Here is a 26851-nt window from a genome sequence, read left to right as displayed (position 1 = left end):
CCTGCCCCGTGCACGGAGCCCGGCTCGCCCCCCACCAGAGGGGCTAGAGGAGCCCGGCCCGCCCCGTGCACGGAGCCCGGCTCGCCCCCCACCAGAGGGGCTAGAGGAGCCCGGCCCGCCCCGTGCACGGAGCCCGGCCCGCCGCACACCAGAGGGGCTAGAGGAGCCCGGCCCGCCCCGTGCACGGAGCCCGGCCCGCCGCACACCAGAGGGGCTAGAGGAGCCCGGCCCGCCCCGTGCACGGAGCCCGGCCCGCCGCACACCAGAGGGGCTAGAGGAGCCCGGCCTGCCCCGTGCACGGAGCCCGGCTCGCCCCACACCAGAGGGGCTAGAGGAGCCCGGCCCGCCCCGTGCACGGAGCCCGGCTCGCCCCACACCAGAGGGGCTAGAGGAGCCCGGCCTGCCCCGTGCACGGAGCCCGGCTCGCCCCACACCAGAGGGGCTAGAGGAGCCCGGCCTGCCCCGTGCACGGAGCCCGGCCCGCCCCCCACCAGAGGGGCTAGAGGAGCCCGGCCTGCCCCGTGCACGGAGCCCGGCCCGCCCCCCACCAGAGGGGCTAGAGGAGCCCGGCCTGCCCCGTGCACGGAGCCCGGCCCGCCCCCCACCAGAGGGGCTAGAGGAGCCCGGCCTGCCCCGTGCACGGAGCCCGGCCCGCCCCCCACCAGAGGGGCTAGAGGAGCCCGGCCTGCCCCGTGCACGGAGCCCGGCCCGCCCCCCACCAGAGGGGCTAGAGGAGCCCGGCCTGCCCCGTGCACGGAGCCCGGCCCGCCCCCCACCAGAGGGGCTAGAGGAGCCCGGCCTGCCCCGTGCACGGAGCCCGGCCCGCCCCCCACCAGAGGGGCTAGAGGAGCCCGGCCTGCCCCGTGCACAGAACCCCGCTCGCCCCACACCAGAGGGGCTAGAGGAGCCCGGCCTGCCCCGTGCACGGAGCCCCGCTCGCCCCACACTAGAGGGGCCCGGCCTGCCCCATGCACGGAGCCCGGCCCGCCCCCCACCAGAGGGGCGAGAGGAGCCCGGCCCGCCCCGTGCACGGAGCCCGGCTCGCCCCACACCAGAGGGGCTAGAGGAGCCCGGCCCGCCCCGTGCACGGAGCGCGGCCCGCCGCACACCAGAGGGGCTAGAGGAGCCCGGCCTGCCCCGTGCACGGAGCCCGGCTCGCCCCACACCAGAGGGGCTAGAGGAGCCCGGCCTGCCCCGTGCACGGAGCCCGGCTCGCCCCACACCAGAGGGGCCCGGCCTGCCCCATGCACGGAGCCCGGCCCGCCCCCCACCAGAGGGGTTAGAGGAGCCTGGCCTGCCCCGTGCACGGAGCCCGGCTCGCCCCACACCAGAGGGGCTAGAGGAGCCCGGCCTGCCCCGTGCACGGAGCCCGGCCCGCCCCCCACCAGAGGGGCTAGAGGAGCCCGGCCTGCCCCGTGCACGGAGCCCCGCTCGCCCCACACTAGAGGGGCCCGGCCTGCCCCATGCACGGAGCCCGGCCCGCCGCACTCCAGAGGGGCTAGAGGAGCCCGGCCCGCCCCACACTAGAGGGGCCCGACCTGCCCCGTGCACGGAGCCCCGCTCGCCCCACACTAGAGGGGCCCGGCCTGCCCCATGCACGGAGCCCGGCCCGCCGCACTCCAGAGGGGCTAGAGGAGCCCGGCCCGCCCCACACTAGAGGGGCCCGACCTGCCCCGTGCACGGAGCCCCGCTCGCCCCACACTAGAGGGGCCCGGCCTGCCCCATGCACGGAGCCCGGCCCGCCCCACACCAGAGGGGCTAGAGGAGCCCGGCCCGCCCCGTGCACGGAACCCCGCTCGCCCCACACTAGAGGGGCTAGAGGAGCCCGGCCCGCCCCACACCACAGGGGCCCGACCTGCCCCGTGCACGGAGCCCCGCTCGCCCCACACTAGAGGGGCCCGGCCTGCCCCATGCACGGAGCCCGGCCCGCCCCACACCAGAGGGGCTAGAGGAGCCCGGCCCGCCCCGTGCACGGAACCCCGCTCGCCCCACACTAGAGGGGCTAGAGGAGCCCGGCCCGCCCCACACCAGAGGGGCTAGAGGAGCCCGGCCCGCCCCACACCAGAGGGGCTGGAGGAGCTCGGCCCGCCCCACACCAGAGGGGCTGGAGGAGCCCGGCTGCCCCATGCACGGAGCCCGGCCCCCCCCACACCAGAGGGGCAGGAGGAGCTTGGCCCGCCCCACACCAGAGGGGCTGGAGGAGCCCAGCTGCCCCGTGCACGGAGCCCGGCCCACCCCACAGCGGAGGGGCTGCAGCCCGGCCTGGCCCCAGCAGGAGGAGGGGAGCTGAGTGCAGGGGGCTGGGCTGGGAAGACCCCCCACACACACTGACCCTGCTTGACCCTAAAGGGCAGGAGACCATCGCAGGGGCCGTGTGGCTCTCTGAGCCCCAGGCCCATCTCTGGGACAGGCACCGCCCGCGCTGGCCCCGTTCCCTCGGGGAGCCCAGCCTGGCCGGGGCTCTGCACACCCCAGATCACGCCCCCGGGGCTGGCAAGGGCAGATGCTGCGGCCAGGCTGCCTGGGCAGCAGGAACAGAAGCCCCATTCTTCTCTGTGCTGCGCGCCCCCAGGCCGTGGCCCCACTCCAGCAACCACAGCCTAATGGCTTTCTGGAGGGCCCTTCACAGGCGGGTCCCAGACTGTGCCATGAGCGCCAACCACCAGAGAATTATTTTCTCTCCATTGATCTGGACCACGTTAGTTTGCAACCCCCATGTAGACAGGAGCTGTCGGAGAACTGTGGACAGGAACCAAAGCCACCGATCTGAACAGCCAGCCTGGAAGGGCTCAGTGCTAGACCCAGCCGCTCCCAGTTCTGCAATTGGAGCCCATCTTCAGTGAATGTCCTTCTAGCAATCCAGCTCTCCCCAGTGGCTCTCAGATGGTGCGACTGGAGCGTGGGACCCAACCTCAGGGCAGGCTGTTAAGAACCAGGGCACAAACCCCAAACTGGCAGTGAGTTCTGTACGTAGATTTCACCAACCAAGTATCAAGTGTAAACTCCTCAGGCACTAAAATGGCCTAACTGTGGAGTCACAGACAGTCCCCGTGGGTACTCTGGTCTGTCTCGCCATGCAGGCGAGCCTGCCTTTGCAATAGATGGTCCCTTACACCAACGATCACAGCAACATTCAGGTTACTCCCAGTCTCAAAGGGTCAGTCACCCCGGTCTGCTCAACCTAAGATCTTTACACCGAAGACAATGCTTTTAGCCAATCCTGTAATAAACTATATACAGATTTATTAAATAGGAAAAGGAACGAGAGTTATTGGCAAGGTTAAAGCAGGTAAGCAGAGACACAAATGAATTGCAATCTTAAGTTTCAAAAGGTAATAGAAGCGCCTATAATAAGCAAGCTCTGTTTAGGGCTAACCCAGGCTAAGCACTGAGGACCTCTTGCTGATGCCTGGTAAACCTGCCCCCAATTCCAAGCAGCACAGAGATACTCTTAGCATTGTGCTCTGAGCTGCAAGCTCAGCTGATGGGAGGAATCCCCTTGCATGACTCATCTTCACGTGGTGTGGAGGGCAAAACAACAAATGTCTTTTGTCCTCCTTATCATCCCACAATAGTCTGTGTGGTGTCGCTGGACCCAGGAGGCAGGACGTAACACTTTCGGTTGCAGATCAGCACTTTGCACCAGTCAATGTCTCTCTCCTGTTTGGCGATTTACACAGTCACAGAGGCTTACCACACAACTGCTCAACTATTACCTTCCAATAGGGGATCGAGCTCTTATAGGTGAGATTAATGAAGGCAGCGACTCACAAGCATTCAATAACTTCTAAGCACGAAACATTGTCATTCAAATACCTATTTTAACAACACTGCCGCAACAGGCGAGCCAGCCTGATTCCAGCTCGGCATTTGCCAGTGTTCATCTGAGGCATGGGCTCCTTGGCCTGAGCTGGCACCTGGTCTGCCAGCCTCACATTCCCAGTGCAAAAATGGTGAAGGGACTCTTGAATATGCCTCAGGGTTCCCTACTCTTGATAAGGCACCTGCCACTATGTTTTCTTTTCCCTTGCTCTGAGCTATTACCATGTCATACTCCTGCAGAGCTAGCCTGCAGCGTAATGCCTCAAATTGGTCCGTGTGGCTTGGTGCAACCATATTAGTGGGGAGTGGGCTATTGGAACCTCACATTGTAAGGATAAGGCTTTTTCCTGTAGCCATATCGTAGGGCCTAAGGCCTTTCTCTGCAGCCACATTAGGACAGCAGCAACCATCAGCTAAGAAGTAGAAAGTCTCTTCCTCACATTCCATCTAAACTGCATCAATACAATGTCAGTCCTAATAGCACCTACCATCACCAGATAAACAGATCTTAAGATGGTTCAAAAAACTTTCTTTGATGGTGTGACGATGTGACGCAGCAGGGAGGGGGGAGTGTTGACCTGGGAATGTGCCCTGGGGATGGGAGACCTGAGAGCCTGTCACCTGAGCCAGGAGGGGGAGGGGGAGGTGACACCTCTGCCCAGGAATGTGGACGGAGGCTGCAGCAGGGAACCTGCTCGGTGGGTTTAGTTTCAGTTTGGGGCTGGGTGGAGGAACACAGGGAACCCCAGGGCTGGGGTCTAAGCTCCCTGCTCCCCCAGAAGGACTTCACTGAGGGGTCCTGGGTGTACCCACAAGCTCTGTTTTGGACTGTGTTCCTGTTGTCCAATAAACCTTCTGTTTTACTGGCTGGCTGAGAGTCTCAGTGAATCCCAGGAAGAGGGGTGCAGGGCCTGGACTCCCCCACACTCCGTGACAACTGGTGGCAGCGGTGGGATCTACTGCACCCCGTGAACGGCGCTTCCTGCAGTAAGTGACTGGGGAACAGTAAAACGAAGGGGGATTGACGGGGACCAGGCGTGCTGAAGATTCAGAGAGAGACGGTTTCAGGGGGCGGTTAACCCCTGGGAGTGTGTCACCAGAGAGAAGGACTTTTGCAGTAACAGGGTCCCCCGGGGGATTGCAGCGAGCGGTCCCAGGGGCGGAGGAGTCTGCAGCTCGACCCTGGCAAAGAGGTGGTGACCTCAAGAAGGACTGGCACACTAGGGGCTTTTCCTGGAAACCGTGGACAGCTGCCCGGCCTGCGAGTGGCCAGCCGGGAGATGTACGCTAAACGCCTTAAGAGCGACCTGGTGGAGCTGTGCAGGCAGAGGGGGCTGCGCGTCGGGAGGTCCACCAAGGAACAGCTGATTGCCCAGCTGGAGGAGAGGGATCGCTTGGATGACCCGATCCCTGTCCCTGAGGGAAGCCGCCCGGCGGACGCAGCGTGGGCCCTGGGGCCTGACCAGGCTGGGAGGGGTCAGACTGCTGCCCAGGACACCCCGAGACCCTTCCTACCTATGCCTGGGGGAGGGGTTGTGGGAAGCCCAGCGAATACCGAGGGCCCCCTGACCCCAGCAGCCAGCAGGGGATCCTCCCAGCGGAGCTCCCCATCCCTGGAGCGGATGCGGCTGGAATGGGAGAGGGAGAGGAAAATGAGGGAGCTGGAGGATCATGAAAAACAACGTCAACATGAGGAGAAACAACGTCAACATGAGCAGGAGGAGAAGGAGAAACAACGTCAACATGAGCAGGAGGAGAAGGAGAGGGAGCGTCAGGAGAAGGAGAGGGAACGTCAGGAGAAGAAGAGGGAACGTCAACATGAGCAGCAGGAGAAGGAGAAACAAAGACAGCATGAACTGGAGCTGGCCAGGCTGAGGAGCAGTGGGGCCCTGGCTGCGGTGAGTGAGGGGGGACCCAAGACTGCAAGGAGCTTTGATAAGTGCTTCCTGGCCCAGCGGAAGGAGGGGGAGGACATAGATAGCTTCCTGACGGCCTTTGAGAATGCCTGCGAGCTGCACAGGGTTGACCCTGCAGACAGGCTCCAGTTCCTCACCCCCTTACTGGACCCCAAAGCCGTGGAGGTCTACAGCCGGATGACAGGGGCAGAGGCAGGGGACTATGAACTGTTCAAACAGGCCCTGCTCTGTGAGTTTGGGCTGACCCCCGAGATGTACCGGAGAAGGTTCCGGAGTCAGCGTAAAACGCCTGAGGTCACCTACCTACAACTGGTCAACAGGATGCAGGGATATGCCCGCAAGTGGACAGCGGGGGCCCAAACTAAAGAGGACCTGCTTGACCTGTTTGTACTGGAGCACCTGTATGAACAGTGCCCTTCCGACCTGAGGCTGTGGCTGGTGGACAAAAAGCTCGCGAACCCCCAGCATGCAGGGCAGCTGGCCGACGAGTTTGTGAACAGTCGGTCAGGGGGTAGCCGGGAGGAGTCCCAAAAGAACAGGCCCCCCCCGATGCAGAGAGAGAGTCACCATGGGGCCTCCCAGCGGGGAAATAGGGAGAACCCCCTCCAAAGGGGAACGCCTGGTGTCGGGCCCCTCCGACCCGTTCGAGGGGACCAACGTGACCTGAGCTGCTATCACTGTGGCCAGAGAGGCCACGTACGGGCCCAGTGCCCCAGGCTCAGGGACAAACTGAGCAGACCCAACCTACCCAGGGTTAACTGGGTAGGGACTCAGCTGGACGAGGGGCAGGCGACCCAGGAAAGGGGGGCTACCAGTTTGCCACCTGCTCAGGAGGGAAGAGTACCCCCAGCCAGCCCCGCCAGAGGGCTGGAGGCTCTGGACTCTGGGTGCTCGGTTTACAGGGTGGGTGCGGGGCTGTCCCTCCGGAGAGAGTGCCTTGTTCCCCTGGAGGTGGATGGGAGGAAGGTCAATGGATACTGGGATACGGGCGCGGAGGTGACGCTGGCCCGGCCCGAGGTGGTGGCCCCAGATCGGGTGGTGCCCAACACCTACCTGACCCTGACGGGGGTGGGCGGGACCCCATTTAAGGTGCCCGTGGCAAGGGTACACATGAAATGGGGGACCAAGGAGGGCCCCAAGGATGTGGGGGTACACCACCATTTGCCCACTGAAGTTTTGATGGGGGGAGACCTAGAGGACTGGCCAAGCGACCCCCAGACCGCCCTGGTTGTGACCCGTAGCCAGAGCCGGCGAGGGGCACTGCGACCTGACCCTGGGGAGGGTACCACACTGGAGGCACGAGACCCTACTCGGGTGGGGAGGGAGCGCCGAGGGGCACGGCTCAGAGAGGCTGCGGCCTCAGACCTGGCCACGGAGGGGGAACCGGGCCCCATCCCTTCCCCAGCCGCTGAGTTCCAGGCCGAGTTGAGGAAAGATCCCTCCTTGCAGAAGCTCAGGGACCTGGCCGACCTCAATGAGGGACGGACCATGAGGAGAGGCTGCCAGGAGAGGTTCCTGTGGGAGAAGGGGTTCCTGTACCGAGAATGGGCTCCCCCAGGGGAAGGGGAGTCCTGTGGGATCAGGAGGCAGCTGGTGGTCCCCCAGAAGTACCGCCGCAAGCTCCTGTCCCTGGCCCATGACATCCCCCTCGCAGGGCACCAGGGAATCCGGCGCACCCGGCAGAGGTTGCTACAGAACTTTTACTGGCCCGGGGTCTTTACCACCGTCCGGCAGTATTGCCGATCCTGTGACCCCTGTCAGAGGGTGGGGAAGGCCCGGGACAAGGGGAAAGCGGCGTTGAGACCTTTGCCCATCATAGAGGAGCCTTTCCAGAAGGTGGCCATGGACATCGTGGGGCCTCTCAGCAAGACGACCCGGTCGGGGAAGAAATACATTCTGGTGGTGGTAGATTTCGCCACCCGCTACCCCGAGGCAGTGCCCTTAGCTTCCATTGAAGCAGACACCGTGGCGGATGCGCTCCTGACCATTTTCAGCCGAGTGGGGTTCCCCAGGGAAGTCTTGACAGACCAAGGCTCCAACTTCATGTCGGCCCTGCTCCGGTGCTTGTGGGAGAAATGTGGGGTCCGGCATGACTGGGCCTCAGCGTATCACCCCCAGTCCAACGAGCTGGTGGAGAGGTTTAACGGGACGCTAAAGATGATGCTGAAAACCTTTATGAACCAGCACCCGCAGGATTGGGACAAGTACTTACCTCACCTGCTGTTCGCGTACAGGGAGGTGCCCCAGGAGTCTACCGGATTTTCGCCTTTCGAACTGTTATATGGAAGGAGGGTGAGGGGCCCCCTGGACCTGATGAGAGACGAGTGGGAGGGGAAGGCCACTCCCGATGGAGAGTCAGTGGTGGAGTATGTCCTGACCTTCCGAGAGAGACTGGCTGAACTCATGGGCCTGGCCAGGGAGAATCTGGCCAGAGCCCAGAGGAAGCAGAAGGTCTGGTATGACCGCACGGCGCGGGCCCGTGCCTACGCCACCGGGGATCAGGTGATGGTTCTCATCCCCGTGAGAAAGAACAAACTACAGGCCGCCTGGGAGGGCCCGTTCAAGGTCGTCAAGCAGCTCAATGAGGTAAACTATGTGGTGGAGCTGTCGAACCGGGCCCACCACCGCCGGGTGTACCATGTGAATATGATGAAGCCATATTATGCCAGGGGGAATGTGGTGTTAGCTGTGTGTGGTCAGTGGGAGGAGCAGGGAGATGACCCTTTAGTAGATCTATTCCCTGGGACCAGAGCTGGTTCCCCCCTGGAAACAATCCCCCTCTCGGATCAGCTCACCCCTGCCCAGCAAGCTGAGGTCAGGGGGGTGCTGCATCCGTACCGACAGCTGTTTTCCAACCAGCCTGGACGCACTAATCTGACTGTCCACCGGGTGCAGACAGGGTCGCACCCGCCGATAAGATGCTCCCCCTTCCGAGTCACAGGGAAAACTGCTCAGGACCTGGAAAGAGAGGTCCGGGACATGCTGGCTTTGGGGGTGATCCAGCCATCGGCCAGCCCTTGGGCCTCGCCGGTGGTGCTGGTCCCCAAAAAGGATGGGTCAGTCCGGTTCTGTGTGGACTATCGGAAGCTCAATGCCATCACTGTATCGGATGCCTACCCCATGCCCAGGCCGGACGAGCTCCTAGACAAGCTGGGAGGAGCTCGGTACCTTACCACCTTGGACCTTACAAAGGGCTACTGGCAGGTGCAGCTGGATGCAGATGCCCGGCTGAAATCGGCCTTTATCACCCCTCTAGGGCTCTATGAGTTTCTGACCCTGCCTTTCGGCCTCAAGGGAGCGCCGGCCACCTTCCAGCGCCTGGTGGACCAGCTCCTGAGGGGGATGGAGAGTTTTGCCGTGGCGTATATTGACGACATCTGTGTCTTTAGCCAGACCTGGGAGGACCACGTGTCCCAGGTTAGACAAGTGCTGGACCGACTCCAGGGGGCTGGGCTGACTGTCAAAGCGGAGAAGTGCAAGGTGGGGATGGCTGAAGTATCTTACCTGGGCCATCGGGTGGGGAGCGGCCGCCTAAAGCCAGAACCGGCCAAGGTGGAGGTGATCAGAGACTGGCCCGCTCCCCACACCAAAAAGCAAGTCCAAGCCTTTATTGGGATGGCAGGATACTACCGAAGATTTGTGCCCCACTTTAGCGCCATAGCCACCCCCATCACTGAGCTATGCAAGAAGGGGAAGCCAGACAAGGTGGTCTGGACCGAGCAGTGCCAGGAGGCTTTCCGGGCGCTGAAGGAGGCTCTGGTCAGTGGCCCAGTTCTAGCAAACCCAGACTTTGACAAGCCCTTTGTGGTGTTCACCGACGCCTCCGACACGGGACTGGGGGCGGTGTTAATGCAGGAGGATGAAAAGGGGGAGAGACACCCCATCGTGTACCTGAGCAAGAAGTTGCTACCCCGGGAGCAACACTACGCGGCCATCGAGAAGGAGTGCCTGGCCATGGTGTGGGCCCTCAAGAAACTAGAGCCCTATCTCTTCGGGCGACACTTCACCGTCTACACCGACCACTCTCCCCTGACCTGGCTGCACCAGATGAAAGGAGCCAACGCCAAGCTCCTGAGGTGGAGCCTGCTCCTGCAGGAGTACGACATGGACGTGGTCCACGTGAAGGGAAGTGCCAACCTGATAGCGGATGCGCTGTCCCGGAGAGGGGGCCCCGAACTTCCCCAGGTCACTGGTCACAGTGACCCCGCTCAGTTCAGTCTCGAAGGGGGGAGAGATGTGACGATGTGACGCAGCAGGGAGGGGGGAGTGTTGACCTGGGAATGTGCCCTGGGGATGGGAGACCTGAGAGCCTGTCACCTGAGCCAGGAGGGGGAGGGGGAGGTGACACCTCTGCCCAGGAATGTGGACGGAGGCTGCAGCAGGGAACCTGCTCGGTGGGTTTAGTTTCAGTTTGGGGCTGGGTGGAGGAACACAGGGAACCCCAGGGCTGGGGTCTAAGCTCCCTGCTCCCCCAGAAGGACTTCACTGAGGGGTCCTGGGTGTACCCACAAGCTCTGTTTTGGACTGTGTTCCTGTTGTCCAATAAACCTTCTGTTTTACTGGCTGGCTGAGAGTCTCAGTGAATCCCAGGAAGAGGGGTGCAGGGCCTGGACTCCCCCACACTCCGTGACAGATGGCATTCTGTTTGGCAAGAAATCACTGATCAACAGTTGTGGTTGTGAAATCCCTACTTCTTTACTGTTTTGTCTGTTTGGTCTCTGTCTGGTTCTTTGATCGTTTCTGTCTCTTACATTACTCATTTTTCCAGGTGTAAATCATTTCAGGTGGTGGGGTATGGTTGGTTAAAGGATTGTTTTACAATATGTTAGAATAGGTTAGAGAATTGTTTAGTAAAATTTCAGTAAAATGATTGGTTAAAGTAGAGCTAAGCAGGACTTAAGTTTCTCTATATAAACTGGGGTCCAAGAAGGAGACCAGCAGAAGGAAAGAAGAACAAGAAAAGGGAAAGACCTGGAAGAAGAAGAACTCGCCTCTAAGACACAGCCTAAGATCAGAACTGCCAAGAATCCTCTGCACAACCACGATGTGTAGCGACCACAATCCAGATGAGACTGACCTTGCCTGGCCAAAAGGGATAGTCCGTCTACATGATCAGGATTGGTTAGCACAGCATTGTATGCTTAGCATGTGTATTCTGCTTGATAATTATTAATAAATAGAGGATAAGGATATTCCTGTGTAAGGCTCTTTCACTGATAAAAGGTCCTGCAACCCCGCAAAGAGTACACCCTGAGCCCTAGGAACTGGGTAAGGGTGGGTACTTAAATTAACAGGGTTACGCCTTGAGACCTAGGAACTGGGTAAAGGTGGGTGCCCCTAGAGTGTGTGAGTAACAGAGAATTTTGTGCAGGTAACATTTCCATTATGCAGATAAGGTGTAAATTGTTTAATAGCCTAAACTATGGCATAACATTCTCTCTCGATGACAGCATAGTTCTGTTTGGTGGGGGTCAGCTTTTTACTTAAGAAGTCAACGGGGGGGGCTCTTGTCCTCCACCCCAGCCTGCATTAGCCCTGTGCCTAACCCAACATTAGAAGCATCAGTGCACGCCACAAAGGGTTTGCTGAATTCGGGGTTTATGAAAACTGGCTCTGTAGACAAAGCCTTTTGTATGTCCTTGAAGCCTTCCTCCCAGGCCTCAGTCCGTATCACACAGCCTGGCTTCCCCTTTTTTGTAAGGTTTGTTATGGGGGCACAATTTCATTAACTCCCTTTACAAACCTCCAGTAATAGCTGACCAGACCAATAAAGGATTGGATCTGCTTCTTGGTTTGTGCGACAGACCAATTTTGAACGGCTTCTTAAAGACTCAGTGTGAACAAACCCACTGCCCCACCTTGTGTCCTAAATCAGGTACCTCCCCGGCCCCCATCTTGCCTTTGGACACCGTGACAGTGAGGCTGGCTTCTCTAAGCCTCTGCAATACCATTCCCACGTGGCTCAGGTGGTCTTGCTAGGGATCACTAAAAATAGCCAAGTCGTGTACATAGGCCCTGGTGAAGACCTGTAAGCCCTGCAGTACCTCACTGACAAGCCTCTGAAAGGTAGCCCTGCACTAATTACTCCAAAGGGCATAACCTTAAACTCAGATCGGCCAGATTCCACTACAGAAGCTGACTTCCTGGGCATCAGAATCTAAGGGAATTTGCCAATATCTGCGAGTCCAATCCAGAGAGCTAATGAATTTTGCTTCCCCGGTAGATCTAGCAGGTCCGCTGTCTGTGGTGTAGGGTAAGGGTCAGGTTGGGTGATGATGTTGACTAGATATGACCTGGGGTATTTCTGCCTGTTTAGATTTCGGTTCCATAATCCCCACCATTTGCTCTGACCCCATAACCATGGGAGTGGAACATCCAAATCCAGCGTAAAGGCTCTTTTTCATTGTAAATCAACATGCCTTACCGGTTATATCAGCCAATGAGAATGCACCGTTCTTTAGAAAAGAACTGAAGTACAAATGGGAAAAGTTGATTACATCAATGATTGAGGCTTTCCACTTGGTGATTTAAATAGCCTTGATTTAAACCAATCCACCCTGCCCCTAACAGCACCATGCGCTGGGACTCTGTGTAGGGGTCCACTGCCCCCCCACTGGGCTCTGCCCCCCCATCCTAAGTGAACCCCTCTGGGTGTCAATCTGAATGGCACCTTAGGGAGCAGGGGGAGCAGCACCAGGCTGGGAGGTCCCTGGCCTGAGGCTGGGCCATGCAACAATGTGGGGATAATAGTGGGGGGCTGGAGTCCGGACACAGGGTGGGGACTGGGGCCAGGACGTGGGGGAGTTCAGGATACAGCTGAGGTGGGGAGCTAGGAAAAGAGGGGACAGGAAGCAGAGCCTAGGGCAGATGGGGTTGGGGGATAGGACACAGTGAGGAGGACCTGGGGGGTAGGAGGGCTGGGGAGGGGGACAGATAAGGTGGGAGATAGCTAGGAGGCAGGAATCTGAGTGGCAGATGGGCTATGACATGGGTGGGAGGGGGAGATGGTGGCAGGCCCCTGGGGGGCCTGGGCAGGGGCAGCTGGGGTGGGGGTAGGACATGGGGGCACAGAGGGGCAGATGGGGGGCAGGGGATGCTACTTACCTGGTCACTGCCTGTCCTGGGTGGCCCATGTCTGGGCAGAGGCTGCTGGGGGGTAGGCCATGCTCAGGGCTCCCCCAAGTAGCACCCGCTGGGCTGGGCCTTCCAGCGTCACGGTCTGAGCCGAAGCCTTGGTGTGTGTTAGGGCGCTCGTCGCTCAGGCACCCTGCTGACCTGCCTCACCAGGGGTCTTAGTGTGCTTCGCTCTCAGCCCGTTTCACAGAGCACGAGAGCAATGCGCATTAAGGAACAGCTAAGGATCATTAGTCTGCACTGCGACCGGCTAGTGTGGGGGTATGTCACACTCTAGGAGTCCGGGGCAGGCTACTGCGGGGTCCAGCACACCTCCGTTCGTGTGGGGGTACATCACACCTACGCTCCAGCAAGTGCTGGGCAGGCTAGTGCGGGGGTACATCACACCGAGCTAATGCAGGGGTATGTCACATCTTAGTTAATGGGGGGGTATGTCACACCCCAGCTAGTGTGGGGGTACATCACACCCCAGGAGTGTGGGACAGGCTAGTGCAGGAGTATGTCACACCCCAGCTAGTGCAGGGCAGGCTCGTGTTGGGGTACATCACACCCCAGCTAGTGTGGGGGTACGTTACACCCCAGCTCGCCGCATCTCTGCCGACTGCCCCACTTGCTGATGCCTATAGAAGCCTCTGGCTAAACCGCTGTGTGTGGTGGTCAGGGAGCCAGGCCTATGTAAACAAAGAGGAACCCCCCTGACTCTAACCCCAGTGGCTCCCCTAATGGGCCCAGCCCAGCCCTGCTGACCGGCGAGCCATGCAGGCCAAGGGGCATCACCCAGGGGCCAGCGGGCAGCTGAGGATATTTCTGTCATCCCTGCGAACTGAACCCTCCCCCCCCCCGATGGACTGAGTCTCTTCAGGGATTCGGGGGGCAAGACTGAGTGTGTTTCTTCCTTCCTTGTCCATCCCACCCCCCACCCCCCCGCAGGAAGGGTGCCGTGTTGCTGGGGTGTGACTCCTTCTCCTTGGGGCATCTCTATATGGCTCCTTGCTGGCCCCAGCCTGCACTGGGCGCTCCCTGGAGATGGGGGGTGCTCCCCATGTCAGAGGCCCCGTGTTCCCCGTCCTGCTCTGTCTGCTTCTGGGACTCCACAGAGAGACTTTCGAGGGCAAGCGTTGCTGAGCAAACAGGCCTTGTTCTGAGCACGTGCTGGGGCTCTGGCGCCCCACACCCCCTCGCTGACCCCACCACTCACACCCTTCCTGGGGAGCAGTGGGGGACTTGGCCACAGCCTGCCCCCCTCAAGGGCTCACTGTTGAATGGGGTTTATTGACTTGGCTGCTGCTGGGCCCAGGGGCTGGACGAGCAGCTCCTGCTTCGCTGCGGGAGCCAGAGACATCAGGGGGGCAGAAGGCCCAGGTCCCTGCCCCAGAGGCTGGGACCCACCCCCCCCAGGGACCGAAACGGGGCAGCTGCCCTGTGCTGCTGGGACGGAGACACGCCCGCACTAGCGTGGCGTTCGTGGGGTTTCTTAGCCCCGTCTCCCCTCCGGGACGTCAGGAAACTGAGTTGCCCGAGAGGGGAGGTGGGGGAAGAGAGGGTAGGACGAGACTGGCCCCCTGACACCGCCGGGCAGCCTCAGAGAGCGGAGGCGGGCGCCGGCTTTGCTCATGATTAGTCATCTCTAGCTGCGGGTGTCAGTGCGAAAGAGCCCAGCGCTGCCAGCCAGAGTAAGGTGTGTGCATATGTCTGGGGGTGGGGAGGCCCTGGTTTCCTCTTCCGGGCAGGAAGCCATCACCAGAGAGCCCCAACTGACAGGGCCAGGGCAGTTGTTCCCCACCGCCCTTCCGGCCGGATTGGGCCTGATCCCCCCGATCCTCCATGCACCCCCGTTTCTGGCTCACTCACCCCCGATGCAGCCTCCTGTGAGCAGCCCAGCTGGGAGCCTGTAGGCATGGCTACCCCACCCAGCTGAGCCAGGGACCAGCCCTAGCACCAGTCCCCCGATGTGGATCCGAGCTCCCGCTCCAGCTGCTCCCCAGGCAGGGAGGGGTGGGTACCAGGGTCTCTCTAGTGCCTCTTTCCCTGCCAGGGCTGGGCAGTGCCACCTGGGAGCAGCTAGGAAATGCCCGCCTCGCCCCCACTGCAGAAAGGGTCCCGCCAAGGCAGCGGGAAGCCGCGGGCCCAGGGCCAGGGAGCAGACACCCGCAGGGCCACAAAGAACTCAAGTTGAGAGTGGCGAGCAGCTTGGGAGAGCGAGGGGCGCCCTGGGCAGCAACGTTGCCAGACAAGAGGGCCTTGAAGGCCGGGCTCAGCCAGGGGGACGTGACCCCCCCATGGGAGGGCTGCTGCTGGGGAGAAGGGTCCTGCCACCTGGAGCCTGAGGGCGTATGGTGACTGCCAAAGCAGGGGCCTGCTTCGCGGTGTCACCGCAGCACAGCCAGGGCCTGGAACGGGTGAGGAACTGGCTGGGGACTTTCCTTACATCTCAGAGACAGCAGGTTGTGGTGGCCCCACGCCCGTAAGGCGGGGCCCCTTGGGCCTTTTACCTTGTCCATTGGTCTGGGATTCCTCTTGCTGTCGCGGGTTGGAAGGGTGTGCTCACAAGCATAACAGCTGGAAAGCTCGCTCCAAAACAGCAGCGGGCTGGCCGGACCTACACCCCCGAACACAGGAGTCAGAGAGGGCACAACAGGGCGTGAGTGCAGAGCATGGGCTTGCAGTGCAGGAGGCGGCCAGTGGCGAAGGCAAACACTTTACTGTGCACGGCTCTCCCAGTGCAGACCTAAACAGCCCAGGCCACTCAACTTGGTGGCGATGCTAAAGAGCCCACAGCATTTTTCGTAAGAGAAGAGGGTTTATCCCACTGATCTTGGCTAAAAAGTCTCCTCTCCCCACTGCTGTGCGGACTGCTGTATACCAGGCAGTTGTTGCCCTCCCCAGAAGTGGCTGCATTTCAGCGCGACTTGCAAAGTGTTTTAGGATGAAATGTGCCTGAATGGACCGGCTATTGTGTGTCTGCTACCACTGCCCCCTAGGGGATGTAATCAGAACTGTCAGCTGTGCACCTCACTCCTAACCTGGGCCCTAGGGCATGCCTCCTTCTTTTGTTTTACTTTACATAACGTGTTAAAAGTAACTTTAGAAACACTCACTTGCCTCCAGCACGAAGCTGAGCGAACGAGACACTCCGGGAAGACGAAAGAGCAGAGGCTTAACAAGTGTTTAAGTGCTGAGAAGACAAGACACCGTTACTGTTAGACCCAGGATATCACCTGGGGACGCCGTAAGCCAGGGGCAGATTTGGCCCCTGCATCGTTCCACGAAAGAATCGGTAGGATCCCACCGTCTGTACTATGTGTGGGGGGATTCTGAACAGCTGGAAGTTCTGCTCATCGCTTGGCCATTCAGCGTCTCTCTGCCGCCGTATGAGTTTGCATCCACGCCATTCCTGCTAAGGTTATTCTCAGAGGGGCCAGTACCTTCAGAGGCACGATCTACCACTCCAGCTGGCTATTTCGCCCTACAGTGAGAGCAGAGATAGCATTCAGAGCTTCCTGCTCTGAAAGGCCAGGGGCCTACCACATGACAGAAAGGAAAATCTCCTTTTGCTAAGGGTAGCATAGGGTCTATGACACCTAGTTGAGCAGCGCTGATTTCATCTGTAGAGGACAGTGACGCACATGTACACCAGCTGGCTCACAACGGTTTGTAGTGTTGGCCTGGTTTTCAGACATACTAAGCTTTTCCAGTCGCACTGGTCGCTAAACTTCTAATGGTCTGTAATACTAGGTGGGGAGGGCGCTGAGTTACTACAGAGAATTCTCTCCCAGGGGTCTGGGTGGTGGGTCTCACCTACATGCTCAGGGTCTAATTGATCCCCATATCTGGGGTCAGGAGCGAATTTCCCCCCTGGTCAGATGAGTAGAGACCCTGGTGGGGTTTTGCCTTCCTCTGCAGCACGGGGCATGGGTCACTTGCAGGTTTAAACTAGTGTAAATGGTGGATTCTCTGTAACTCAAAGTCTTTAAATCATGATTTGAGGTCGTTAGTGCCTGAGCCAGAGGTTTGGGGTCTGTTCCAGGAAAGGGTGGGTGAGGTTCTGTAGCCTGCAAAGTGCAGGAGGTCAGATTAGATGATCATGATGGTCCCTTCTGGCCTTAAAGTTTACGAGTCTAGGAGACACAGACTCTGTCAGCATTTCCATTACCAAGTAACATGACAGACTCCCAGTACTATGCCTTAAACTGCCTTGGAGACATCGGCGAAGCCAAGACTGGGGTGGACTTTTTGAAACCTCTGTAGCCTCTGGGCAGCTATCCCCTAACACCTAGAGTGACCAGATGTCCCGTTTTTAAAGGGACAGTCCCTTTTTTTGGGACTTTTTCTTATATAGGCACCTATTACCCCCTCCACCCCCCGTCCCGTTTTTTCACAGTTGCTATCTGGTCACCCTACTAACACCATCATCAGTCAGGTCTGCTGACTGAGAGAGAAGAGCCCCACCTATTGTATCACCAACACCACTTCCGGGTGTTCCTTGGAACCCTGCCCCCCAGAACTGAAACAGGCCAGCTCCTGTTTAGCTGAGACCTGACACATCAAACCAGCCAGCCATGTGCCTTGCGATCGGCCACCTGGTCCCCACGCAGAATAAAAAGCAGACACTGGAGATCGGCGTATGAAATTTATTAGGAAAAAAATTCCCCATTTTTTTCCCCTTCACAACTATTTAAGGGAGGGAAAAAATGAAACCCCAGAACAACCAATGTAATAAGAAGACAGAAAAGCTGGAAAATATTTCACACACGCACACATGCTAGGTAAGAGAACCCCTACAAACCGGCCGGGCTTTACAGTATCTACAGGTGGCTATGTACAAAGGAGAGAGAGAAGAAGAACCACACTTACATACACAGCAACATTAAAACCAGCAAGGGTGCAAAACACGGCCACATCTTGGAAGCAGCCACTTCACATTTTGGTTTGGTTTGTTGTCTCCGCTTTTATACAGCGCCAGGGGAATCCGGGTGGCACTACGCAGCGGGGTGTGGATGTTGGCGCGTCTGTGACCCCCCCCTTTCCCCTTCGCTCTTTTGTGCTCGCAAGTGAGCGGAAGGAAGGGAGCACCTGGCGCGGGTCCCAGCTCTTGCTTCATTTGCAGGAAAGAGTCCGAATAGAAAAGGACCAGGCTGCGGGGGAAAAGCGCTGATGTCCGCATGTAAGCTAGCAGTCGTGGCGTTCTCCAAGGGGGAAATCAGGCCAGCACAAGTTCTATGCACCCCCTAATGCTTCGTTATGCACAGGCCTTACACAGGGGTGAATTTCACCCTCTGTTTTTATTTACACGGCTCCAGTGGAGAAAAAAGGGATAGATTTGACCCACTGATTCCCCCGCCCCATGTTATGCGCCCCTTTCCAGCATGCCACCAATGGATAAGTCAGACCCTTAGAAACTATCGTTAAAACCACGTTACCGCAAGTTTACATACGCCGTCAACTTTGCTCTTCACGCAGCGGAAGATGGACTGTCGATAAATAATTTCCCATTCCCAAACAATGGCTATAATACAATGTGGTGGTTACAAATTAATTACAAGCACTGCCAGATAAAATCGAATGGAGCGTAACAATCAGAGTAAGCTTTGTTTTCAGGGTTGGGAGGTTTTTTTGCCTTTAGGGTTTTTTTATTTTTTTTTTTCAATTTTTTTGCTATCTTCCCCTCTGCAAATACTTACAGTTGTTCTAAGAGGGACTGTGGTAGAAAGAAATAGACGTACTCCTATACAAAGCTATCAGCCAACATTCACATTTAGTAACTACGCACGGTTCTACCAAGTATTTTATACAAAGCATCTTTCTAAAGGCAACTCTGAATAGGTAAGGCAAATGAATACATGTTTTCGGTTAGCATCCTTGTCTTCAGAGTCTCCCACTGTTCCCCACATACATCAGCACACACGACATATATGCAGAGAAACATACAATTAAAAAAAGACCCCGAGGAAAACCTGTATGTAGCCCAAATCCACAAGAAATTCATACCCACAGCACGAGCCAATGTCTGGTCGCTGGATGCTGCGCAGAGCAGGTAGGGATGACACCCATGTGTACTGCATGTCGCTGAAGACCAGATGTTCCTACATTTACACACTGCAGTGCTCATCCACCCCCAGGATCCAGACAACCCTGCCCTTCCTCCCCAGGTAAATAGTCCAGCTGCTGATTACACTGATGCACTTTGGTAGCCCTTTCCATTTGAGGCTCTCAAAGCCTGAATAATGGTTCCAGCCTCAGAGCAGCTCCTGTGAGATAAGAGAGTCATGGATGGGGAAACTGAGGCACGGGGAGAGAGTAAGTGATTTGCCTGAGGTCGCGCAGTGAGTCAGTGGCAAAGCCAGGAATAGCATCCTCATTTAGGACGCAATCTGCTGCCCTAAACACCAGCTCCCTCTTTCTCCCCATGCTGAGCACTGCTCTGAGATGGAAACCTGCAGCATGGTCTCCAGGACTCTAAGCCTCAGCTGCTGTGTTTACCAGCATGGGTATTTACCGGCCCAATGTGCTTCTGACTGGGATTTCCCCCACTTTACAGCACTGAAAATTCTCCTCAGCAGTTCGGGCTCCATTCCTGCAGACCGAAAGGGAAGACAGAGCGCGCAGTACAAAAAACGTTGAAAGATGGTGCCCAATGTGGACCGAAGCAAAGGGACTGCTGGGATGCGAACCGATGCACCACAGGGCGTTGGGACAGGACCCAGAATGCCCCGCCCCCTCCCCGCAAGCCACAGCGCCAGAATGGGAAGAGGTGCTCGGTGGGATAGCTGCCCATCGTGCACGGCTCCCAATGCCGCGGCTAGTGCCGCAAACGTGGCCAGGCCAGTGCGCTTGCAGCTGTCAGTGTGGACAGACTGCAGCGCTTTCCCTACTGCGCCCTACGAAGGCGGGTTTAACTCACAGCACTCTACCGCTGCACGTGTAGCCATGCCCGAAGATTAAACACACCCGGCAGCTCCTACCGCTCTTCAGCCGTAGGTTTTAAGGCCAAATCGGACCATTGTCACCACAGAGTCTGAGCCCCCATGTAATGCAGGCCAGTCAACACTCTTCAGACACTCAGCAGTGAGTATTGGGTAAGGGCATCATCATCCCCCTCCACCAAACATTTATGTAACTCCACCCCCGCGCTGACCCCCCACAGCCAATATGCAAAGACTCCTGCCGCCAGGTCGGCGTCGGATGGCTTTGGTTGAGGTTCGCCAGGCTCGCTATTTCAGAAGGTGCTGCTTTAGCAAAGCAAAGGGACCAGTTTTTGTGAAATACGCCCCTGTGGCCTGCTTGTGCCTTCGAAATAGGGTTTAGCTGGGACTTCGTGCAGTGGGCTTGTGCCAGTGTAACCCACACACCTCCTGGGTGTGGTGTTCTGTCCCCTCCAGTGGCACCCAGACCACTTAGAGATTAATGAGTCTGCTGCAGCCTTAGCTAAGAGCCAGGCAGCTTTTAGCTCACATGGGACAGTCTCATGCACTAAGCTCCAGAGGCCCCAGGTTTGATCCCATCTGCCGACAACCGGGGTCTGTCGGTGTTACACCAGCACTCTGCACAGGGTGAATTTCACCCCCTAGGGACAGCCACAGTTGGTTCATTGTGACCAATGCAGTTTGCAGTGTCGGGGACCCCTGGGCCACGCTAGCCTACCTCCATGTTTTGCAGTATCCATTATTGGGGAAGAGCCTGGGTTCTCTGGACTTGCTACAAAAAACGACAAGACCAGCTGACACCACCTGGCCACATTCTCTTTGGAGACTCTTCTGCCTCTAGATGGTGGCGCTCTCCTGTAGCTCCCATTCCTCTCTTTATCTGGAGGACTGCGTGGAGCAGGGGTTAGGGTTAGGGGTTAGGGGCCTAGGCCGAAAAGGGCAGAGCTGAGGGAGACCTTGGATCGGGGTTCTGGTCTGTTTCAACTCGACGGGCCAAACCATAAACCCAGATCTGGCTCTAAACTTTCCGAAAGGTTGGCGCTCTTCAGTGTAGGGTGTTTAGCTTTGGGCCATCTCTCGTACAGGGGTTAGAGAGAGGAAGTCCCATCCATCCATCAAATCCAGCTCACGACAAAGGCGAGATGTAATCCTCAACCGTGGATGCCACAGTCCTTCTGCTCCTGCTTCTTGGTCTTCATCTGGGTTCCTCACCCTCTGCTAATGGCCCTCAAGCACCGCCAGTGGTGGGAATTATGTCATCACCGCACAGAGCTGTTTACGCCGTCAGCTGGGAGACCAAGGAGCCCCTGGCCGTGGAGATCCCAGACCCTGTTCCCATGCTGCTGCCCCTTGTGAGAAAGAATCAAGTTGAGCATGCAGAAGACAAGTGAGAAAGCAGCAGCCTGGCCTCTGCGCGGGGTGACATCCTGGGGGGGAAGAGCCGGGGCGAAATCCTGGCCCTATTGAAATCAATGGCACAAACCCACTGATTTCAGTGGGGCCAGAAATCCAGCCCAGGCCGTTCAGTGTCTTCCCAAGAAGGAGGAACAGCACCCGGGGCTATGTACACTAGTGATTGCTGCGATTGGCAGGGGAAGATGACGTGGGAAAGGATTTAAAGGCCCACACGGACTCCACCAGCAGGCCTGTCCTCTGATCAATAGCAAACGAAACCGGCAAGCGCTTCAGCACCAGATGTCCTCTTGAGTGAGAACGTGGGACCAGTGGGACCAGGCCATGCAGGAGACAGGGCTCTGCCCCGTCTCAAATAACTATCGTCTGTTTCCCTGAAGGCTGGGACACCTTACCCCCTTGACGATCATTTGCTCAGCAGACGACGATTTGTCCCTCAGAGTCCACGTGGGCAGCTGGGATGCGCTGGCCACAACACTACAGTACCGGCCTCGGGGAGAAAGTCTGTATTTCCTGCTTTCCTGGCGATCAGCTGAACGCTTTGCTGCAGCTCTGCCACGCACAGGCCCGAGACCTTACGCAGACCGTGGAGTCAGTCGGAATTCAAGGCATATAGCGGGGAAAGCGCCAGGTTAGGGTCTGTGAGTGCGACACGTGGGTACGTAGCTAGCAAGCTGTACGCTCGGTGGCTGGCGCGTTTCTCTCCCTGCTGCATTCCCGCCATCCCCCGAGTCACTTAGACCCGTCGGCCCCACACCACTAACACAGCGGGTGCAGCAGAAAAGAGACCGGTGAGCGTGTTAATAAAAGGCCTGAAGGAGGCTTAAAACCCCTCCAGCGTCCACAGGAAACGCTGCCCCCGGCACATTTCAGATGGCGTGTGTGACACATGCCCTCTGGATTCTGTGTCCAATCTAGGCCTCTAAATAATCTCCGTGCTGGCCCCGCTAGACAAGGTACAGGCGGCCCGTGCATCTGGTGAAGGGTGCAGAGTGCTAGCTGGCTCACTGCGCTCCGGCTCTGCGCCATTGCTCAGGGAACACCACTGCTCAGGGAGACACTGCTTGGCAGATGCCTTCTGGAACTGGCGCGCCCCATCAAGGGCAGCCGGGGCGCGTCTGCGTGGTCGGCTGCTGGCTCGGCTGGGTATCTGCAGGGCACACGTGGGTACCAGGACCTTCTCTGCTAAAGCATCCAAAGGGCAGGTTTCAATTACAAAGGCAGTGATGGGCCAAGATGTGGGCGAAGGGGAAAGTGCTCTGTGCTGACGTCACTGGATGTGCGTCTGCTTACACCGGGTGTGGCTCTGGCCCCGCAGATGCCCCCTTCTGAGATCACAAGCTGGCAGTGATCATGCACTGGTGTTTTTGCTCAGCAGTTAGAGGCACATGCATGGATCAGGGGCGTTTTATGGCCTGCAGACTCCCGTCTCTCCTCTCCTGCAGTGTCCTCTCAGGACAGGTTTCCCTGTCAGATGGCTTTGTGCTCCTCTCTGGATCTAAACACCCTTCCTCTGCCCTCCACCACCGTGAGACAGCAGGAGGCGGCTGGCCCTGGATCCGAGAGCAGGGAGGCTGTCATTGGGAGGAGAGCAGCCATGAGCCTGTGCTTGGAAGTACGGGACCTGTCATGCCCGACTGCCTGGAGGTCAGAAAAACACATCGTGCTCTCAGCCAGACATCCCCGGAGCAAAGACCCAGTTCTACGGCCCTACTGCTCCGCGCCCACAGGTACGTTCACGAGGACGCGCCACAAGTGATTTCTCCCGGCCATTCGTCTCTGCAACCCTCGGGAACATTTCCGCTCTCCTTGGCGACTGGCCCCCTCTCCTTTCCATCCCTGCCTGCCTGCACAGCTCTCCCCTGTCCCAGCCTCACGGGCCATGTAACTCCCCATTCAACAGCCAGGGTTTGCAGATCAGCCTGCAGGAAAACCTCTACCCCCACCCTGAAGCAGCCAGCGGCGAAAGTCCTCCATGTCGGTCAGCCCCGTGAAGTTCAGCTCTCAGGAGGGCGTGAAGCATGAGATCCTGGTCTGGGAAGTGAGGGCAGCCGTGCTCAGAGGGGAAGGGCAGCCTCAGGCCTTCTCAAAGCACACACTCTCCCTGGCCCTGGCGAACCCGCTTCTGTTCCCAGCGCAGACACCGAGCCCTGGAGCCATTGAAAAGCGATGGTCCCCGTACAGAAGGGGATGAGGGAAATGTGGTTCATTTCAATGTACAGCAAAAGGAGTCCAAGGAATAACGCCCGCCCCCCCGGCATTCAAAAGAGCACGTGGGTGAGTGTCCTGAACAGGTGTGAATCAGAGCCGCCGTCCCACCCGCGGGGCTAGGCACGGCCTGGGCGGGACCGTGACAGCAGAGAACGCACTGGACAAATAAGGATTTATCAAAACCAGCTCCCTCTTTCCTTTGGATCCAGGAGAAAAGGGACAAAGAGTCGCTGGGTTTGTTGATCTGTCACCCCCTCCCCCCCCCAGCAGTGAGGAGAACCTCATTGCGCCAATGTCTCCATGTGCCCCTCCGAGTCCAGGCAGCCGTTCATCTTGGCGCTCTCCCTGTCCATCCCCTGCAGGTCGTACTCCTCGTCCAGGAAGTCCAGCGAGTTGTTGCTGGGGAGGCCCCTGATGGTGAATTTGTGAGACACTTTGGTCCACTGCTCCCTGTTGCTGGCCACCCTCTCGTACAGCTCGGTGGCTCTCGGGAACAGGTCCTGGAGCAGCCTGGGGGACAAGGAGAACGCCCGTCAGCAGGAGGGGTGGCGAGCCATAGCCCCGGGGGCCGCGAACAGGGGCCCTCTACGCTGCACGCACACTGCCAAGGGCTGGCCAGGGCGGAGAAAACAAATGGGCACTAAACTAGGCAGTCCATACCAGACACATGAGCCCGTCATGAGGCAAACGCCGGCGGGGTTAGGCCCCTGGCCAGGGCAGATAACTTGGGCTGGGGCAGGGAGAGCCAGCCTTCCCACTCTTGGCTTCACCCAGATCTGGCCACTAGTAGCGCCAGCCAGCCCTTTTTATCTGGCCTGCTTGGCCCTGATTGGCCTCTGCCTGCTCCCGGCCCTTCTAGGCACCAGGAGACCAACTCTCGCTGGTTCTGCCTGCAGCTGATCATGGGAGGCCCCTCTAGGCCTGAACTCGCTGCTTTTCTCTTCCAGCTGGACATTATCTTAGGGTGGGGCGTGCTGATGAAGTCCCAGTTCCGGGGGTCGGGGGAGACACACCACCCACCAGAGAGTGCCCAGTGGGGCTTGTGCCGGGCTCTGACTGTCCCGGAGCTAAGCAGCCCCTGCCACTGGAGGGTACCAGGGATTGCAGCGTGCCCTCCCTCGGGGTTAAACAGGAGCTGATGGCAGGGCGTGCGTGCGTGTGTGTGTCGGGGGGGGAGGATTGGTTAAACAGGATCTGATGCGCAGGGCGGTGTGTGTGTATGTGGGGTGTGTGTGTGTGTGGGGGTGTTAAAGAGGATTTGATGCCCAGGGCATTGTGTGAGAGAGTGTGTGTGTGTGTGTGTGTTTGGTTAAAGCAGAGCTGATGCCCAGGGCTGTGTGCGAGTGTAGTGTGTGTGTGTGTGTGGGGGGGGAGGGTTGGTTAAACAGGATCTGCTGCACAGGGCGGTGTGTGTGTATGCGGGGTGGGAGTGAGTGTGTGTGTGTGTGTGTATGGGGGGTTAAAGAGGATCTGATGCCCAGGGCTGTGGGTGAGTGTGTGTGTGTGTGGGGAGGGGGGCGGGGTTGGTTAAACAGGATCCGATGGCAGCACTCAGTGTGTGTGTGTGTGTGTGTGAGGGCTCTGTGTGTGTGTGTGTAGGTATGTGTGTGTGTGTGTGTCAGGGCTGGGGGGGCTCTGTGTGTGTGGGGAGGTGTGTGTGTGTGTGTGTGTCAGGGCTGGGGGGGGCTCTGTGTGTGTGTGTAGGTATGTGTGTGTGTGTGTGTCAGGGCTGGGGGGGCTCTGTGTGTGTGGGGAGGTGTGTGTGTGTGTCGGGGGGGGCTCTGTGAGGGGGTGTCTGTGTGTGTCTGTGTGTGTTTGTGAGGGCTGGGGAGGGCTCTGTGCGGGGCCAGGGGGTGTGTGTACGGCGTTGCTAAGCTCCATGCAGCTGCTGCCATTGTCGGCGCTGTTCCTGCACGGAGCCCTCCCCTGCCCCCAGCAGCCGGCCCCCGGGGACTCACTTGTAGATGGGCATGGCGATGTGCTCCATGAAGCTGATCTGCAGCTCGGGGATGTAGGCCTTCTCCCGGTCCATCATCTCCATGGGGCGGTTGCCCATGGCTTTTTCCTGCAGAGAACAAGCAAAGGGGGCTGTGATCCCCGCAGTCCCTGGCTTCACGCCTCCGAGCCAGCAATCCCCGGCCCGCATCACCCTGTCCCAGATGCCCAGCCAGCCTGGGGCTGGTTTAGTTTCCTCTGGGAGCACACAGCCCCATGGATGGAGGGTGCAGAGGGCCAGCCGTAGGCCTGGATCTGCCTCCACCTGGCCCGTGTCTGGTGCCTCCTGGGGGCGTCAGAGGGAGAGGCTGGCAGGTGATTCAGTGTGGAGAGCCAGCGCCGGGCTTTTTAAGGTGTCCTGAAGAACCACAGCTGAGCCGAACCCAATCTAAGGAAGGGGGGGGAAATCTGTGGACGCTTCCCTGTCCCCAGCCAGGATAAACTGCCCCATAGGATGGGCTCAGCCATGCCAACCGGCAACCTGCCCCGGTCACGCCAACGTCCGGCTGAAACGCGGGCATCAGACACCCTGGAATGAGAGCCAACCTCCGTGCGCTCTTGCTGGAAATGCAGCCCCTGGCCTGCAGCACGGGGTGGCCTGGGAACAAACGGAAGGAAGCCAAGCCCGACACACCAGCTGCCCCAGAGGGATTTATTCACGTACCAGATCTCCCTGGGAGAAGAACTCCTTGTAGATCAGCTCCTGTGAAGGAAAGGCCATGGATCAGAATTGCTCCATGCTAGCTCCGGGATCCCCTGCTCTGCTTAGAGAGAGACTCGTCTGCCCAGACAGTGCCAGGCTCCTCCCGTGAGACACGGGGCCTCTCAACCTCACTGACATTTCTCAGCGTGCTCAGTGTTTTAACCGATACGGCTCTAACGATTTGAACGGACGTGAGGAGGGTCGGCAGGGCTCGGAAGAGATGAGTCTCTGCTGTGTAGCTCGCCTCACCGGGCCAGCGCACTCAGAGCAAGGTGCAGAGCAAGCTAGAGGAGACCTTTCCTTACCCAAGGCAGGTTTGACCTGTGGCACTCACTGCTGCAGGAAGGTCCCTGCATCAGTCGAAGGCCTGCTAACGCTCTGCCCACCGATAAGGCAGGGCGGCGATCTGGCTGAGCAGCCCCCATGCTCAGAGCAGAAGATGATTGCCGGCTGGGAGTGAGAAGGAGCGCTCTCCCATGAGGAGCACTGTGCAGCTGGCGAGGGTAAGGGTAGGCCTTGCTTTGCCTGCCTCTCTAGCGCTAAGTGCTGGCCACTGCGGGGAGCTGTACTGCAGCAGATGGACCTAATGTGTGATATTAGCACAGAGACTCGGATGCACCCCGGCTGTAGGTGGCAGCTCCTACTAATGAGCACAGCAGCCTCCCCCGTTACCCTTCCAGGGGGTGCTGGACCCCTGGACCCCACATTCGGATAGCATGGCCCCAGTGGAAGCG

At 58.7% G+C, this 26851-nt stretch overlaps 1 protein-coding gene across 3 annotated transcripts in view; it reads right to left on the bottom strand.

Moving 5' to 3' along the window:
- Nucleotides 1–18366: 18366 nt before the first annotated feature.
- Nucleotides 18367–26851, bottom strand: part of PDE2A (phosphodiesterase 2A) — a 373086-nt gene continuing 364601 nt past the window's right edge. For 2 of the 3 annotated variants that reach the window (XM_074954538.1, XM_074954551.1), the window contains 3 exons: nucleotides 26079–26117; nucleotides 25378–25484; nucleotides 18367–23929 (listed from right to left, as the gene is read on the bottom strand). In XM_074954538.1, the coding sequence (XP_074810639.1) occupies nucleotides 23701–23929; nucleotides 25378–25484; nucleotides 26079–26117 (375 nt within the window). In that variant the 3' untranslated portion in view covers nucleotides 18367–23700. The remainder of the gene's footprint in view (nucleotides 23930–25377; nucleotides 25485–26078; nucleotides 26118–26851) is intronic. The other variant, XR_012639805.1, reaches the window with a different exon arrangement.

This window comes from Natator depressus, chromosome 1 (genome assembly GCF_965152275.1).
Source record: "Natator depressus isolate rNatDep1 chromosome 1, rNatDep2.hap1, whole genome shotgun sequence".
NCBI lineage: Eukaryota > Metazoa > Chordata > Testudines > Cheloniidae > Natator > Natator depressus.
This window is presented reverse-complemented; position numbering and strand designations above follow the sequence as displayed.